General features: G+C 35.3%; 1 protein-coding gene and 2 long non-coding RNA genes across 5 annotated transcripts; 2 read left to right on the plus strand and 1 right to left on the minus strand.

Moving 5' to 3' along the window:
* Positions 1-5,829: 5,829 nt before the first annotated feature.
* On the plus strand, positions 5,830-7,182 carry LOC129729362 (uncharacterized). Its single transcript, XR_008728667.1, has 3 exons — positions 5,830-5,984; positions 6,044-6,176; positions 6,239-7,182. It is a non-coding gene; the product is annotated as an uncharacterized LOC129729362 (long non-coding RNA).
* A 398-nt stretch (positions 7,183-7,580) lies between these two features.
* On the minus strand, positions 7,581-9,800 carry LOC129729361 (uncharacterized). 3 transcript variants are annotated; one of them, XR_008728666.1, is made up of 4 exons: positions 9,595-9,800; positions 9,413-9,533; positions 9,227-9,354; positions 7,581-8,724 (listed from the first exon to the last, which is right to left on the minus strand). XR_008728666.1 is itself a non-coding variant. In XM_055687885.1 (3 exons), exons 1-3 carry the CDS (start codon positions 9,767-9,769, stop codon positions 9,321-9,323), a joined length of 330 nt encoding a protein of 109 aa, XP_055543860.1. In that variant the 5' UTR covers positions 9,770-9,800; the 3' UTR covers positions 8,971-9,320. The 3 variants fall into 3 exon arrangements, 1 of the variants encoding a protein (XP_055543860.1); XR_008728665.1 differs by having other exon boundaries at positions 9,227-9,533; XM_055687885.1 differs by lacking the exon at positions 7,581-8,724 and having other exon boundaries at positions 8,971-9,354.
* Positions 9,801-12,727: 2,927 nt separating this feature from the next.
* Positions 12,728-15,771, plus strand: LOC129731648 (uncharacterized). Its single transcript, XR_008729053.1, has 6 exons — positions 12,728-12,810; positions 12,874-13,215; positions 13,272-13,465; positions 14,640-14,903; positions 15,035-15,382; positions 15,543-15,771. It is a non-coding gene; the product is annotated as an uncharacterized LOC129731648 (long non-coding RNA).
* Positions 15,772-16,244: the final 473 nt, after the last annotated feature.

Raw genomic sequence — 16,244 nt, forward strand, 5'->3', positions numbered from 1 at the left:
ACTCGGAAAATTTAACTGTCGATTATTACGAGAACTTCGGTAAAATTTACTGAAGTACGTATTTTGCGATTTTTTCAGAAAAAAAAACTCAGAATATGATCGAAACCGATTAAATATACAAATAAATTTATTAATTTTTAAGTCAACTGATTCAACAAAACAGAGTATTAGTGTAAACAGGACTGTTGTATTGCTTCTAGGAAATAAAGTAGCAACTACCACTCTGCAACTTCCATCCGGCGAAGCGAGTCGATAACCTGCAAAACTGAGTGAAGAAAGAATTGAATTAATCCTTTTTCTTCAAATATTCTTCGCAGCAAAATAAAAACAAGATCTTAAAAAGTATACTCACTCAATATTTAAGTTGGTCTGCATATTTTTCCATAATAATAATCAGGCGCAAATCCTGCTCGTTCTACATCTACACCGAAACACGAACAAAACTATTAGTGAAGCGCTCGTTATTTTGACAGTTCTGTTTTTCGGAATCTCGGTAAGAGCTTTTTTGTTCGACGAAATCTCGGTTAAATGATGTCAGGGTTCCGAGTTTCGGTATTTTAGTTCACTGAGTTCGTAAATTCTCTATTTCACGGTTTTCTTCGGTGAACAAATTTACGGTATTCCGGTAAACACGTTCGGTTTCCGATTCCTCAGTAATTTTTTTACGAAATAACGGTAAACTAAAAAGTTTTCAAGTAGTTCAGAATCAAGTATTACCGAGAAACCATTGTGCAGTTAAGTGTGTATGTCTAAGTATGTGGTATCACTCTGTTTCGTTGAAAGTGGACGTACTCTAAATAGATTATCTGTGCAATTATATGTCTACCTGTCAATAACTGAGTAAATTTTACCCACCGGCCATTAATCACGAATCAACAAAACCAGGGGAATCTATTTGTCAAATATCGTGAAACCGTGACCAACACATTTGGCAACAAGGCGTCTGTATGTTTTGGTTTTTGTCGTTTTGATCGAAGTAAAATGGAACGTTCTCTTTTAACAAAACTCGAGAAATCGCGGAAAACTTTTATTAATAATGCGTTCCGTAGTGAAATTTTGGGACAGCAACAAGTTTTTGACGAAAATTGATGATGTTTTATCGTCACCTTGGTAAGTTATCAAACGTCATGGACCAACAAACTTCATGGACCAGAGTTGATCTGCGATAACGCACACATATATGAAATTTGACAGCGGTAAATCCCCCCTGAACAAAACTAATAGAAGAGCAGTAAATATGGCAACCCTTTTTTAATATTCTATTTTAAACAATTCTGGCAACAACATTTAATTTCACATCACTTTTCATTTTTATCTAGTGCGTATATGAAAGTGTAATAAAACTTTGAAACTTTGTAAGGATATATTACTGAGTTTCAAAGCTTGTTTCAACACATACACACGAATTTAAATTTTCAATGCATCACTCGTAATACGAGCATGACGAACACATTTTCCGTTTAAACGGCGGCCTAATTCTGCGCGGCTCTTAATTCTGCGCACTTCGTATTAAAATGTTAAAAAATAATCAATTGAAAGCAGATTTTTAAAAATAATGTTTCACGCATAATCAATAACCACAAACGGATGACAATCCATATGATTTAACGATAGTTCATACAGTCGGGACTATATCCCAAACTAGTTGTTAGGAACGTTTTACGGTTATTGATTATGCGGGTTGGAAGTGATTTCCTATATAATAACTGTCAACTTTCTGCTTATGTTATGTTATGTTTTTAAATGGCATCAACATTTTGATACGAGGTGCGCAGAATTAAGAGCCGCGCAGAATTAGGGCGCCTCACGATACAAAATTTATACTGATTGCAACACATATTCTGTTCGAAAAGCAACACACATATTTTTTAAAAAGTTCGCCGAGCTCGATCAGCTGTTGGTAAGTTTGCCGAGATGAATTAAGTGTGTACACACTAAGATTTTATTGCCGAGAACTCAACAGCCGATAAATTTAGCGAACTGTTTTATAAGTTTTCGGTTGCATTGTCATGAACTTCGGCAGGCGAGATGTCATTACTTGCTGGTTCACGGTAAATCGATATATTTGCTGAATGTTCGTCGAAATATATTGCTGATATTTGTTGAAAAATTCGCCGAGCACGATCAGCTGTTGGGACGTTTGCCGGGATGAATTAAGTGTGTATGCTAATGTTTAATTGTTTTCACCACAATTGATAATACCTTTCAATGTGTTGTTACCTTTCTTGTTTGTTTGGCTCACATTTAGACAGTTCGTTTGGTTCACACCCAAGGAACAATTATTGTTGCCTAAACATTTACTCAATCAGTTTTATTAGGCTACAGTTGAATAACAACCGAAATGGAAAATAAAGAACTTCTGTTCGATGATTGTTCAGTTAAATTTGGAGAAATTTTCCGACACAAAGTTGTTTAGGAACGGTGAAGAGGGTTTTAAACAACAACAGCAGAATATTTCATTCAACACTTGTTAAACCAGCGTTGAACAGATGCATCGGAAAACATTTATTAGGCTACTGTTCTGCATGTGTTCGATCTGCCGAATAAAATATTTATTAAACATCTGTTAAACCGTTGCTCGATTTTTGGAATGCTCTTATTAAACACGTGTTTAATAATAATGTTTGCAAATGTTTATTCCACGCAATAGAGCACACTTATGCTGCTCACGCTGAATAGAAGCGAGGAAAAAAAGTTTGATCGACAATAATTAAGCTCTTTTAGCACAAATAAAATGCAAAAAAAAGTTCGTATTTTTTTATTATAATAATTATTATTAGCTTTGTATTAGTTTTTTACTTATGAAAATGCCATGGGTAAATTTTTGATTTACATTAGAAAGCTATACCGACCTTTAAAAACCATCCTTTTTTGGGTTGCTGGTGAGATTCGAACTTGCGGTCCATTGCTTGGCAGTCATCGATTAATGCATCTGGGCTAATCTGTAATATGACGTGTGCTGTGGTCAAAGTGAATATGCTTCCTAACGTTCTGGTCTAATAAACGTTGAACAGGCATTGCATAACTCCTGGAATATATGCTTCTTGCATGCACCTCTAAACAAAGCGCACCGGTTGATTGTACATAATCAGGCATGCCAGACTTTAAGAATAGCCTACAAATCTTGGATTTTAGTGCGTGTGCGGATGTAATCAACTGTCATACCGTGCGGCTGCATTGGTGTTTTCTTTCTTCAATGTTGTTTACAGGAATTTATTATACTCATCACATTAATTTTTTTTACGTTTCTGTGCAATCTATTGCTCCTTTTATGCTTTTCGTAAATATTTTATTCAATCTTCATTGTTTTCACAGTGTTGTTTTCAAACATAAGCTTGATAAAAAGTAGGAGGGTGGTATTCAAGACACGACCGCATGACGTTGGACTACGGTATTCTTATATTCCATTAAAACAATTAATAGAAACAATTGCAACTCTAGTATTTGCTGCAATTTTATCTAACAGTGTATTTCTGAATGTTGAGACGTTAAAACGTTATAAATAATAATATATACTAAAAGAATGGATATCTTTCATTTAATCGCTGTCATTTCATACATATTCGAATCAACCCTTTGTTTGCTGCACTACCAAGACAATCATTTAATTGAGCGAATTGGTAAAATTTTCCTATCTAAGCCAAAAGCAAACTTTACGAAACTATCTGAAATTGGAGCCCAGACCGATTCAACCGAAAGTTTAAATTTGAAAATTGTTTGTCATTTAATCGATAAAACTCATTCTAGGTTAGTTCCAGCCCAGCATATAACTTCATGTATTTGAAAAACAAAAACGTTTGGTTCAATAACTCAATATAGCAAGAGCTCAATTACACGTTTTTCGGTAGTTGTTATCAAGGTTTGGGCGAGTGACAGGAAAATATATTAACTTCTTCAGTTGTGATTTAGAGCATTTCTAATTGTTTTGTTATTTTTCACGATAGCGACAAGTTTGTTTCTTTCTCTGTGTGCGAGAAACAAAATCAAAACCGCGCACCGAGAAACAAAAACGAAAATTTAATGAATGCTCATTGAGAAAACTTGCAACTCTTTTTACTAATCATTTATGATACTCAAAAGACCCCGTTTTGATCTAAATCAAATTTCTAGTAAATAAGTGTTGATCATTCATAGGTAGTAATTTTTCCTCGATGAATAAAGACTGGCTGAAGAAGTTAAAATCGCTGCTGTAAAATCAAATTCACAACTGTGTTCGTTAAGACGTTTTAATATTTTCAATGACAATAATAATCTTCGATAAACACCCGCTATAGTTATTCACACACATGCTATAACTATCTAAACACGCGTTAAAACTATTCATACACACGCTGTAGCTATAGCTATCCATACACACGCTATTCCTTTCCATACATCCGATACAACTATCTATACACACGCATAAGCTATCCAACCATGTGCTATTACTATCCATACATACGCTATAACTAATCATTACACACGCAGCAGCTATCCACACACAAGCTATAACTATCCGTACACACGCTGAAGATATACACGCAATAGCCATAATATGCTACACATGCTAGTGTCTTACACACGCTATAGCTAGCCATACACACGCAACAGCGCCATCCCTATCATCGCAAATGTCATAGCAATACAGATGCACATACGCTATATGTGCACACTGCACACACACTAAATGGCGGTAGCTTTCCTAGTGGCGGTGCTGGCTCGTGCAGTTTCTGGCTGTTTTCATCCAACGATATCTGAATTGGATTACCGCTGGTGGGGTCCAACTCAGATCGAAGGAGAACCGAACTGAATGAAGAAATGCAGCTTCCCACAACCTCCGCCGCTGCTGCCTGATACCACCGCTCTGGTTCTGCTGCAGCTCAGTTTGGCCGCTGGAATCAGCCACCGCTGCTGATTATACAAGACCGGCCTGGTGGCTTTTCACTTGTTAACTGATGACTGCTATGAGACGACACAGGCTATTATATAGCCCAAAGCAAAAATCCATCCGCGAGCAAACAAGAAGCGAGCTTGTGATTGGTTGAATGTGCACGACTTTTAACACAACTTTTAACTAGTTTAGTATCGAAAACATATTTAAATTATTATATGACAATCTTGCGCAATATTTCCCCTAACAATCAAGCCATTGGTGTTTAGAATCTGTTCAGTGGTAATGATAAAAGAAGCATTTTAAAACGGTGTTGAAACACCTGTTGCAGCTACCGAAAGCGAGCTCGTTATTGGTTGAATGCTGTGAGACTGTTTACAAAGTCAGATCGGTTGTATCCGTTAGTGTCGACTGTGCTTGTGAAGAGAGGTGGTGATTGGTTGCTCGGTATGATTTAGACAATCGATGTGATTTATCAATTTTTCAATAGTGTATCTCGAACAATAGGTTATTTTTGTTACATAAATTCAACCGTAAAAGAATTTCTGATCGGTTGATGCCAAAACCTCGAAATTCTGAAAAGAAATGACTGATATATAAGCGCTCAAAACCTGACCACTTTTCCCTGGTTTTCCCCGGTTGAATTACTAGATTTTCAAATTCAGGTGCCTAACTTCGATATAGACGTTAGTCCAACGTCAAAAGCAATATGCAAAAGTTACTCAGCAATTAAAGATAAGGTGTCGTGAATGAGTTAACATTGGGCAAGATTTAGAAAAAATCATTTAACTGAATCTATCTATTCTGTTGTTATTAATCGATCCATTGATTTAATCGACTAGTCTGAATCGATCTTTTCTATTTTGTTTAATTTAACCATATTTCTACGAGAAACATTGATTTTCTTGTATATTTTTAAAATTGCGCATAGATTTGTTGTGTCTGTTCAGTTCAGTTCGTCTGGCATCCCTTGTCATTGCTATGTCGGTGTCAGCGTCTGTTCAGTCTCAGTGTTGTTCCGCGATTTCAGCTCTCAGTGTCATTCCGTTTGTTGCCTCTATTTACCAAGTTTATTAAGTTTACATTGTAATAAATAAAGTTTTCGTGATGCAAGGTAATTATGAATATGAAGTCTGATCAATTAAGTTACTAAGTAAACATGTTTCAACTTAGGGACATTACGGAATTGCGTTGCTCGACTGTTCATCGGCGATCAAGGCGATCAACAAAGAAATCTGCTGCTGCTCCAGATAATTAGTTTGTTTCCATTACTTTGGCAAACGTGTATATTTTAATAATGATAATAGTGAGTATTTTATTACCATAGAACGATTTTTTTAGAATAAAAATACGAACTCTTTTATGCAGATTCTGGGGACAGCGGAAAAGAAAATAAACCATCGATGCTACCAGAAAGCAGCCGTACGGAGAGTGATGTCATCGAGCTGTGAACATTATATTTTTTACGATCTTGCATAAACTTTTATCAGTTTTGATATATTTTAAAAGAGAACTGAACAAAGCAGAATAATACGCATAAAAGTTAGAATGTCAGTGTATCAAACATGAAAAAAGTTGTTATGAATTACATATACATATACTGCCGCTCTTCGGCAAGTGGAGACAACGTCGATTGAATTTTTTGATTAATTTTCGGTTATTTTGTGTCGGCATGGCTCGTTCTAGTAAGTATTCGTTATAAATTGGTTAAATTGCGTATGTTCAATTCAATGGGCCTAAAAAATTACATAAAATATATTTTTCTATTAATATGACAGCAATGTGACTGACATACAGCATGACATATGTGACTGACATGCGAATAATTTTCGATCTGATCAACTAATTATTTGATAACCAGGTAACGAAAAGTGTTGCACCAGGTTATCAGGCAACTTCGGCAGCGGTTCTCTTCGGTAGGTTTTCTACGGCCTTCTAATGCAATACCCCTCGAAGAATACTGCTACTGAAATAGTTCGATACCACACTTTTCCCATTGTTTTGTCATAATCATCAATTATTTATTACCCCTTTTCCTGTGTGTTCTGGCATATTGCATCACCAGACATCTAAACTTTGATTTCAATTCAACATTTATACTTGAAACTATTAAATATGGTTAGAGAACAGATCGATCAACAATATGCTATACAGTTGGTAGCCGTGCATGCAGTTAATAAGTAATAAGAGATAGATTTCTCCGCGGGAGATGGTTTATAAAAAAATGTGCAACAAGAGGGTATGGTAGTATAGGTTTGTTTAAAAATTACGTCCACATTTTAGGGAAAAGAGGGAGGTTTTAAACATGTGTGATAAAACGAGTGAGTAGTATGCGAAACAGTGCGACATGCGAGTAAATTATTAAATTTATGTAATATGAGTATGATTAGATTTTGTTTCAGAGTAAGCATTACCATCGCATAGTATGGTTCAAAAATGGACACTTCAAGACATCAGTGAGACAAACAATGTTTGATTTTTAAAATTATACGAATGAAGTTTACTATTATACTATTTTTTTATAAACTTGAGATGTTTTTAACCACATTTCCACAAAAAAAAAACAAAAACATCAAAAATCGATATGGAACGGATATGCGAAGAGCATCAGTATACTACATATATTTTTTAGATAACTTTATTACAAAACTCTTAGTAAGACTATTAGTTTCTAGGTAAAGTATGCTGAAGAGGAATAAAAACAATATCGTTACACTTATACTTAACTGCCACTAATTTACAAAAAATATCACTGATACTGTATGATTTCTCGTTCTCTAAATGAACAATGTTAGCGATATAAACATGCAAATACGTAGAGCGTATAGGCTTAAAAAAAAAAGATGTATTCTGGATACTTTCTCGCCTTTTATAATTATTTCACTATTTTCATTTATTACTGCTGACGTCATATGAACTATATCAAAGCGTTTTGTCAAAAACCAAGAGTTTTTTAATTTGTTGTCTAAAATAAAGTCTTCACTAAGGCGACAAGACACAACTTCACCTTTTTTTTTTAATTCTAGGAAAGACGTAGTTATTCTGAGTTTTAGTACGTATTGCCGCTCTTTGTTCAGAAAGTCTGTTGGCCACCTGCTCCAAATTGTTTTGTCCATGCCGTAACAACTTTTTGATCTGATATAGCGCATTTTCAAACGGATAGGATGATATTGAGGGCAGTGGTCCAAACCTATTCACATCTTCAACTATGTGTTCTAAGTTATGGACATTACTGGTTAGGTATTCTTCTCCATATATATTTTTGAATTCAATGATGTAGCGTTCGAAAGTTTGTTGCGCTATCGGTCGGTAATCTTTATAGATGCTACATGAACAAATTGTAACAGCTACAAAAAGGAGCAAAAAGTGTTCGTACACATGGCTACTCAGAATATCTTTTAAAACAACAACACCAACATAGTTCAGAAATGATCTCCATTCTACGCCTTTCCAAAACGCCAATCAGTCCATTCCCCGCATGGAACGATGTATTTCCGAAGGTAATCGGGTTTCTAAAATCATTTTGTCGAGGTTTTCTATGTCACCAGAACATAGTTTTCCTGCGAATCCTAGTGTACCATCTCGCCATCCTATGAGGCATCGCTTCATTATACCTAGCTCCAACAGATGAAGAGAATCCGCTACAATAAAGTCTTTTATCATATTTAAGCCAGGTATTCTTAATAGTGGTGTATCTTCCTTGTGATGCCTGCCGTATTCCTTCATACGGAATTTCTTATCAGTTCGCAGAGTACAGTTCAGACTTGGAAAAATTACGGTTCGGGAAATATATGAATACTCTCCTTCAATCGTGCATTTATGGCATCCATTAATTCCATTGAAGTTCGTTACACCTTGAATTCAAAAGTTTGATAAAAATAAATTACAAGAGCAGATTGGGTAAAAACTTTATCTGGGACTATACTGTTCTCTTAGTACGATCATCTTTATACAAACAAAACCAAAATTCGAAATATCATGCTAATCTTTACCTTTAATAAACGCACGAGCGGGAGAATCACATATAATGCTTCTTATTCTCATTTTAATTGTATGTTCGTTTACAGAAGGATGTCAATTAGTTCATCAACGAAAGGTGATAAAAAATCTGTCAAACTTTTCGGTTTGACTTTTCCCAAAAATATCCCGACAGCCATTGGTGGAATATGCTGCATTTCATGTATGTTAAAAAGTATAGGCCAAAATTGGAACCTTGAACTTCTATGGATCGGTAGTCCATCTATATTGACATTGGGCTCTATTTGAATATCCTCGGAAAGATGTCTAAAACAGTTTTTCAAACACACCTCGAGCCCTTGGTGCCAATACTGACCACCCGGAACAGTTTTAATTTACCTTCCTATCTGCTGAGGCGTTTCCAAAAAAGTACGTGGGTCTAGTGGAATATTAACATCACCATATTCTTGTCGAATTATCTTTAGAAGCTCTCTCAATGCACGATGTGTAATGTTGAAATCGATTGCCTAAGAACGTAATCGATCAGAAATTGAATTCGAATTGAAGCTTTTCGAGTTTTCTAACTTATTTGTTTCGAACGATCCAATAACATCGGAGTTTATAGATGTTTCTGGCTCAAACAGCTCCTCGGCTAGGCTTGTTGAACTTTCGCTTGATTTTGAAGCTATTTCGTGCCCCGACGAGCCTATATTTCACAAAAAAACCAAATCAAAAACCAATTTTTAAAAGCAATGTCATTTACTTACTCGGTGAAGATTCCACTTCGGGTTGTTTTGGTTTTTTTTCCGGTGTATATTTTCTATTGGTGTTTTCTCCTCTCAATGCTGTTTCCAGAAATTTTTTATACTCGTCACGTTTATTTTTAACGTTTCTGTAAAATGTACCACTCCGTTTGTACTTTTTATAAATATTTTTATTCATCGTGTTTTTTTGTATTGCTTTAAATGTTAAACAAATGTAGCTCGATAATAAGTAACAGTTGCCAAGTAATAAATTATGTAGTGTTGGGTATTAGCATTGGGAAAAATTCAGGAAAAAGTCCATTTAATTGAATTCTGTCTGTTTTTTTTTCTGTCTATTCTTTTGTAATTGACCAAATTGTATCAGCAATCGACTCGTCTAGATCGATCTTCTCTATTTTGTTGAAATTTTACAATATATTTCTCATATTTCTACGACAAACCTTGATTATCTTGTATATTCTGAAAATTGCGCATAAATTTGTTGCGTCTGTTCAATCCAAATATTCTGGCATCCCTGACCATTGCTGAATCGCTGTTCAGTCTTCAGCAGGGATATCAGATATGCAGATTTGTCTGCAAAATGCAGAATTTTAGAGTTCGATTGCAAATTTTTATTGATTTGCAGATATTTCCAATTTTTTCATAGTTTCTGCAGATTTTTGTCAGTGTCTTCTTATATTTGCACAGACTTTCTCAAAATGTGTGCATATATTTGCAGACGCAGACATTTTTCAAGAACATATGGCATCTCTGGTCTTCATTGTTATTCCGCATAGCAATGGGCGATCTTCGAAAAAAAATCGATTCTCCTGCATCGATTAATCAAAATTAATAAAATCGATTCATGAAAAAATCGAGCCCGAGAAATCGATTTAACAAAAAATCGATTTTTGTTTGGTATAAGCTTTTTACGACCTTTTTTGGCTATATTTATGGAGATTTTGTTTTGTTCTGGTTTATCAATCATGTTTTCTGGTTTATCAATCATGTTCAACGAGTTTTCGTTCACAACATCTACTGACGATACGGCTTTTTTAGTTTATTGCCATCTTCTTTTACCGCGTGTACTCTTTTGGCGGTTTTTTTTTTCTACTAAGAGTTTTCGTTGTCGCTCATCCCATAGACCATTTCACGAGACGTTTGTGAACTTGATTCATGAACGAAATTTCGACAGAAAGTTTGGAACCGCTGTCATAATGCACGTGAAAGCATCATCTGTTGATCATCAGCAGGATCCGTGACACCTGTCAGTTCGTGAAATGGTCTATTGTTTAGGATGCACTAAGAGCAATCCAAACCTGTATAATTGGGTTGTTTAGCTAGTTCAAATCGTGATTTAAAAAGCGAAGGACAATGATAGAATTTTCTTTTAAATCACGTTTTACTTAGAAAATTCAGATCTTTCAGATGATAGAAAAAACTGATATAGCTGAACAACCCAATTCATAAAAAATCGCAGCACAAACTCAAATAAACAAAATGGCGAGCGCAACACCATGCTGAGCCATGCTGCAGCACGGCATATATACGAACATTTAATTCAACTTTTGCAATATTTGAGTTAACGAGTACCCCGCTACTCATAGTTGAAAAATAGTTTGAGGTAGCAAATGTGAAATAATGTTGGCTAATATCCAAAACGGTAAATTCAATATCCAATGCAATGCAAAATTTCAGCTCAATCGGAATTCAGGAATACTTGATCTAAATTTCACTTTCTCGACCTCTTAAGAAAAGCACAGTTTGTAATAGTTTTTTTTTTGTGCCAAATGTCTTATGCCTTTTTCACGCTATAGCAGATATCACGTGATATCGCGTATCTTGAAACATACATACATCTAGTTTTCACGGAAAGTTTGGAGTATGGGATTTGAAATCAAGATGAGCAATATTACATCATGTGAACGCGTTATTAGAAATGTATAAAACGTCGAAGTCGGGTGTTATCCGAAAAATCGAAATTTTGCTAACTGTTCGTGAGGGCTAAACATTGAACACTACTTCTAAATTAAACTGTCAAAGTCCATTGCCACCCCAATATACACCAATCAGTTAGTAATGATTGTATACAATACATATATGTCAAACTTTCGAGGCGGTCCTGTGGTCGGCAATTTATATTCAGTTCGAGGTGCAAACTTGTCTCGTCGTTCTTTTCATCCTTGCTAGGGATGGGCGAACGGCTCACGAGCCGTTCATATGAACCGGTTCTTAGAAAAGAGCAAAAGAACGAACGGCTCACGAAAAAGAACCACGGTTCTTTGGGCGCAGCAGAACTGTTTGGTTCGCGCGAACCCGAAGTTTACCGAGACAACACGAACTGTCAACGCTCGTGAATCATTGTGAACCATGAGTCAGTTCAGAACCGCTCTTGCAAAAGAGCCGTTTCACCCACCCCTAATCCTTGATATATTTCACAACGCATGCGTATTAGCCAAATTTCATACGGGTTTGTCTATTGATGTCGCGTTTACAAAGGCAAAAAAATGGTTACTGCGTTAAAAATACTGGAGGGACTTAATTTGGCTGCGGATTGTTCTTTTTCAACTCGACGACAAGGTTATCCAGCTTCCCTGACCTACAGGAAACGTCGAAATGGGCAGCGTGCCATTACCGTTCGTGGAAAGCTGGATATTCTGGAACCCTTTGGGGTGGTGACATACTCATGAAAAAAGTTGTCATGGACGTAGACAATTGTTTGAACCAACAAAAACATTTGAAATGCGTTTTTCTCGGTTTCATGTCTACTGAACTTTAGTCCATTTTTAAAATATGGTCATCCCGGTAAAAATTTACACATTTTTTAGATCAGTGTCCGAGTTCCGAGCACACACTTCTTTGGAGAGAAGAAAAAAAAATTGTATACTATCAATAAAGAAATTTTCTACTCTTCAAAAACAGTGTTCTCGGAATTCGGCCGCAGATTACGTTAGCAACAATAAATGCAATCACTATTGTCTTGAATCCGTTTTGCACACATTTATTTTTCGACGAAAAAAAACGATCTTGCCATCCAAAGGATCGATTCAGTAGAAGATCGCGCGCAAAGAAATCGATTCAAAAAATCGATTAATCGACCTAAAAAGATCGATTTTGCGAAAATCGGATCGATCTTGCCCATTTCTAATTCCGCAGCTTCAAACTCCAGTATCTTTTCGTTTATTGGTTCTCTTTTCGTTGTTTTTTTTGGCAAATAAACTACAATTTACGTGATGCAAGGTTATTTTAAATATAAAGTCAGATCAACCTATGCGCTAATTAGTGAAAATCTTCGATTTACAGGACATTACTTCTGTGTGGTACAAACCGTCGAAGCCAGTAAGCCAGTGGTAACTGTGGTTCCGCATCAATGGATTGACGGAAAATTTCTTCTCTGGCCTCCTAAAAAACCGGATCGCCTAAGAAAAACTGCGTCTTCAAAACCAGAATCTAACTGGGGTAAGATTCCTTGTGTAATCAAAAGGCAGTACATTCCAACATTTGATGAGGCAGAAAAGGAAGCTGCATTTTTATCTGACATAACAACGGATACCTCCGATACACCTGCACCACCAAAGAAAAGGCTGAAAAAAGCAACAACATCAATTCAAGAATTTGACTTAAACCATTAGCTAGAAAACGAGGGTTTGTAGCACATTATGTTGTATCATGTCTAAATAATTTTACATTTTCATTTTCAGGCACTTCAACGACGTTTGTTACCATCGAAAACACGTCTGCGTTAAGTGTTGATAATTTGGTTTGCGAACCCATAGAAGGATTCGAAACAGAGCAACCAATTGCTACCTCTTATACGCTACCCGGTCCCAGTACTGCAATTATACACCGGAGTGAAGATCGTGCATTTGACCCACTATTTGACCGCGATGAACATGTGAGTAACTATATCGTCGGCTTCGAGCAACACTGGCACAACATAAAATTTTGCATTTTTTAGTTTTTGATGGTAAACGATGCAAAATCTAGTTAAGTTTCATCCCACGAAACCTGGTTTCCAAATTCCCGAAAAATCCAGAGCTATGAGTAGAAGTGCCTTTGCTGCACAAATCGAAATTTCTCCATAAAGTTAGTAAAAATAAGGTTTTAACTTGGACAACGTGCTCATAATATGTGCATAATAGACCCAAAAGTGTTAAATGAGGATTGATAATTTTAAACTTCAGAGTTTTCTTGAAAATCGAAAACATAAATTTTCGACGCAAATTTTCAAACGCGTATTCCTCAAAACTATGATTTTTGAGTTGTGCCAGTGTTGCACGAAACCGACGATATGAAGAGCGACTCATACATAACATTACATTTTAGGGCTCTTCCTCTCAGTGCATTTTCACACTCACAGATATTTTTTTATGTTTTTAATGGATTGCTTTTTGAGCACCTGTACGGTAATTCTCTTTAGGAATGAGATTTTAGAGACATCAATTTATAATAACATTTACGTAGTTTTCTTCCCATACATTTTTTGTCTAAAAGTGTATTGTTTTTTATGAAGCGATAACATTACTGTCTACATTTTCGCCGAAACCGTTGTGACTGAATTTGCAGTTTTGTGACGAAATTTGGCGAGGGGGATGGTGAGGGTCAAGTCAAGCTACATAGCAATTATGAAGCTAGAAAAAAAAACAGTTTAAATATCAACTTCTTTGTAAATCTAAGATTTTATGCTTGAATTCTTACTGATACTAGATATAATGAAATAATTTTGTTTATTTTGTTTTTTTTTTTAATTATTATTTTGTTTCTTCTTAGCCTTTTTATACTTTCTTGTCTTTTAGTATTTATTAATGATACAATGTAACATACATGCATTGGCAATAGAAAAAAAAATTGTTATAAAGCTACGTCATTATCTAAGGGGGGTCTGCAACTTTGTGACGAAATGCTACGTTTTGAGGGCCCACCTGGGTTGAGTTGGGGGTCGGTGGTGAAAAAAATAAAAAAGCTACATCATTTACGGGATGCTGCCTTATGTTGTGCGAGGGTTGATAGCAAAAGGCATTCGAAATTACTTCCATCTAATCCAACTTTATCTTTATGTGTGTCGGCAGGTAACAATGAACGACGTTATGCAAAAGATTGACATGGCAAAAAACGAAATTATTTCTACTGTGCAGCAGACGATGGAAAGTTTGGTTACCAGAACTATATCAGTTATAAAAAGTGACTTCGACACTAAAATCCTGCATTTGCAAAATTCAATACGGCCCACAAGCGTTGTATCAAAGAACTTTTCATTTTCATTAGTTTGCACTATCGAACAATTACAAGAGCTGGATTCGAAGCTCGAAGATCATCTATACACAGAAAACGTGGTAAGTGCAGATTGAGTAAAATTGTAATTATTTATCATAGAAGAACCTAAAAATATTAACTTCAACAAATCCAGCTGTTCAACTTTAAAAATGTGTATAACTTTCTCAACACATCTTTCAATACTTTTCAGAAAAAATATATGATGGACAAGATAAGCAATGTTGCAGATACAGTCAATGGGCAAAATACATGCTACGAGCTTGTTGATCATTTTTTTGATTGAAAGCTAATGTTGAAATGTTCATGGACCAGTGCAAGCAAAAATGAAAACCCAAAATGTGCACTACGTTTGTATAAAAACGTTCTCAACACATTTTTCGAAATCGTCAAGGGTATCAATTCAAGCTTTAACGTCAAATTGATGAAACATTTTTTCAAGTCAGTCACGAGAAATTCTAAGTAGTGTTGTGAAGCCAAGGGGTTGCGCTGCTCGACCGTTTACCGGAGATCAAAAAAAAAAAGATCACTTCCGTTGCAAGTAATTTATCTGTTTATATATATATATATATATATATATATATATATATATATATATATATATATATATATATATATATATATATATATATATATATATATATATATATATATATTTTTCGTGTATTTTACACCTTTTTTATCTGTTTATCCGTTTTTAGTTGCTGAATGTATGATCACTGATGATGCGGGAAAAGAGAACGAAACCGCTTTGCTACAAGCAAACAGCGACACAGAAGAGGAAAGTGATAGTGAAGATTGAGCATCTGTTACGTTTTCGCCTAGTTTCAAGTTATCTTTTATTAATTAATTATTTTATGCTAAGCTTGATCTGTAATTCGTTATTCTGTATGTAACTTAAGAGTAGAAGCAGGACAAAAAAGATTCAACACTATGTATTTCTGCTGAATGTACAAAATCGAAATGTTTGTTCTAATAAAAGGCTTTTTTTATGGCACACTATAATTTATTTTATTAGTTTTTTTTGCTTCCCAGTAGGGCGCTGTGTACTCAGTACTACTGATGAATTAAATTGAATTTTGTGTTATTCGTGTTATAAAGGATTCAGGCTTGATTCAATGTACGCAACGTCAAATAGCATGCACACGCTGATAGATGCACTAAGTTTGTGTTTGTCTGATTAATTGTTGCTGACTGCTTTATTGATATGATTGTTTTCACCTTGTAATCTATTCAGACGAACCACCCACATGCATACAGTCACTTTAATTATTTTAATAATTACTACTAATTACTAATTTACTCATAAACAATACCGTTACCCAATAGTCACCTTAGTTGAGTACTAGCTTATTAATAATTAGTTCAGTCGAATTCCGCTTCATAACAGCTTAAAAAGCTGT

Source organism: Wyeomyia smithii, chromosome 3 (genome assembly GCF_029784165.1).
Source record: "Wyeomyia smithii strain HCP4-BCI-WySm-NY-G18 chromosome 3, ASM2978416v1, whole genome shotgun sequence".
NCBI lineage: Eukaryota > Metazoa > Arthropoda > Insecta > Diptera > Culicidae > Wyeomyia > Wyeomyia smithii.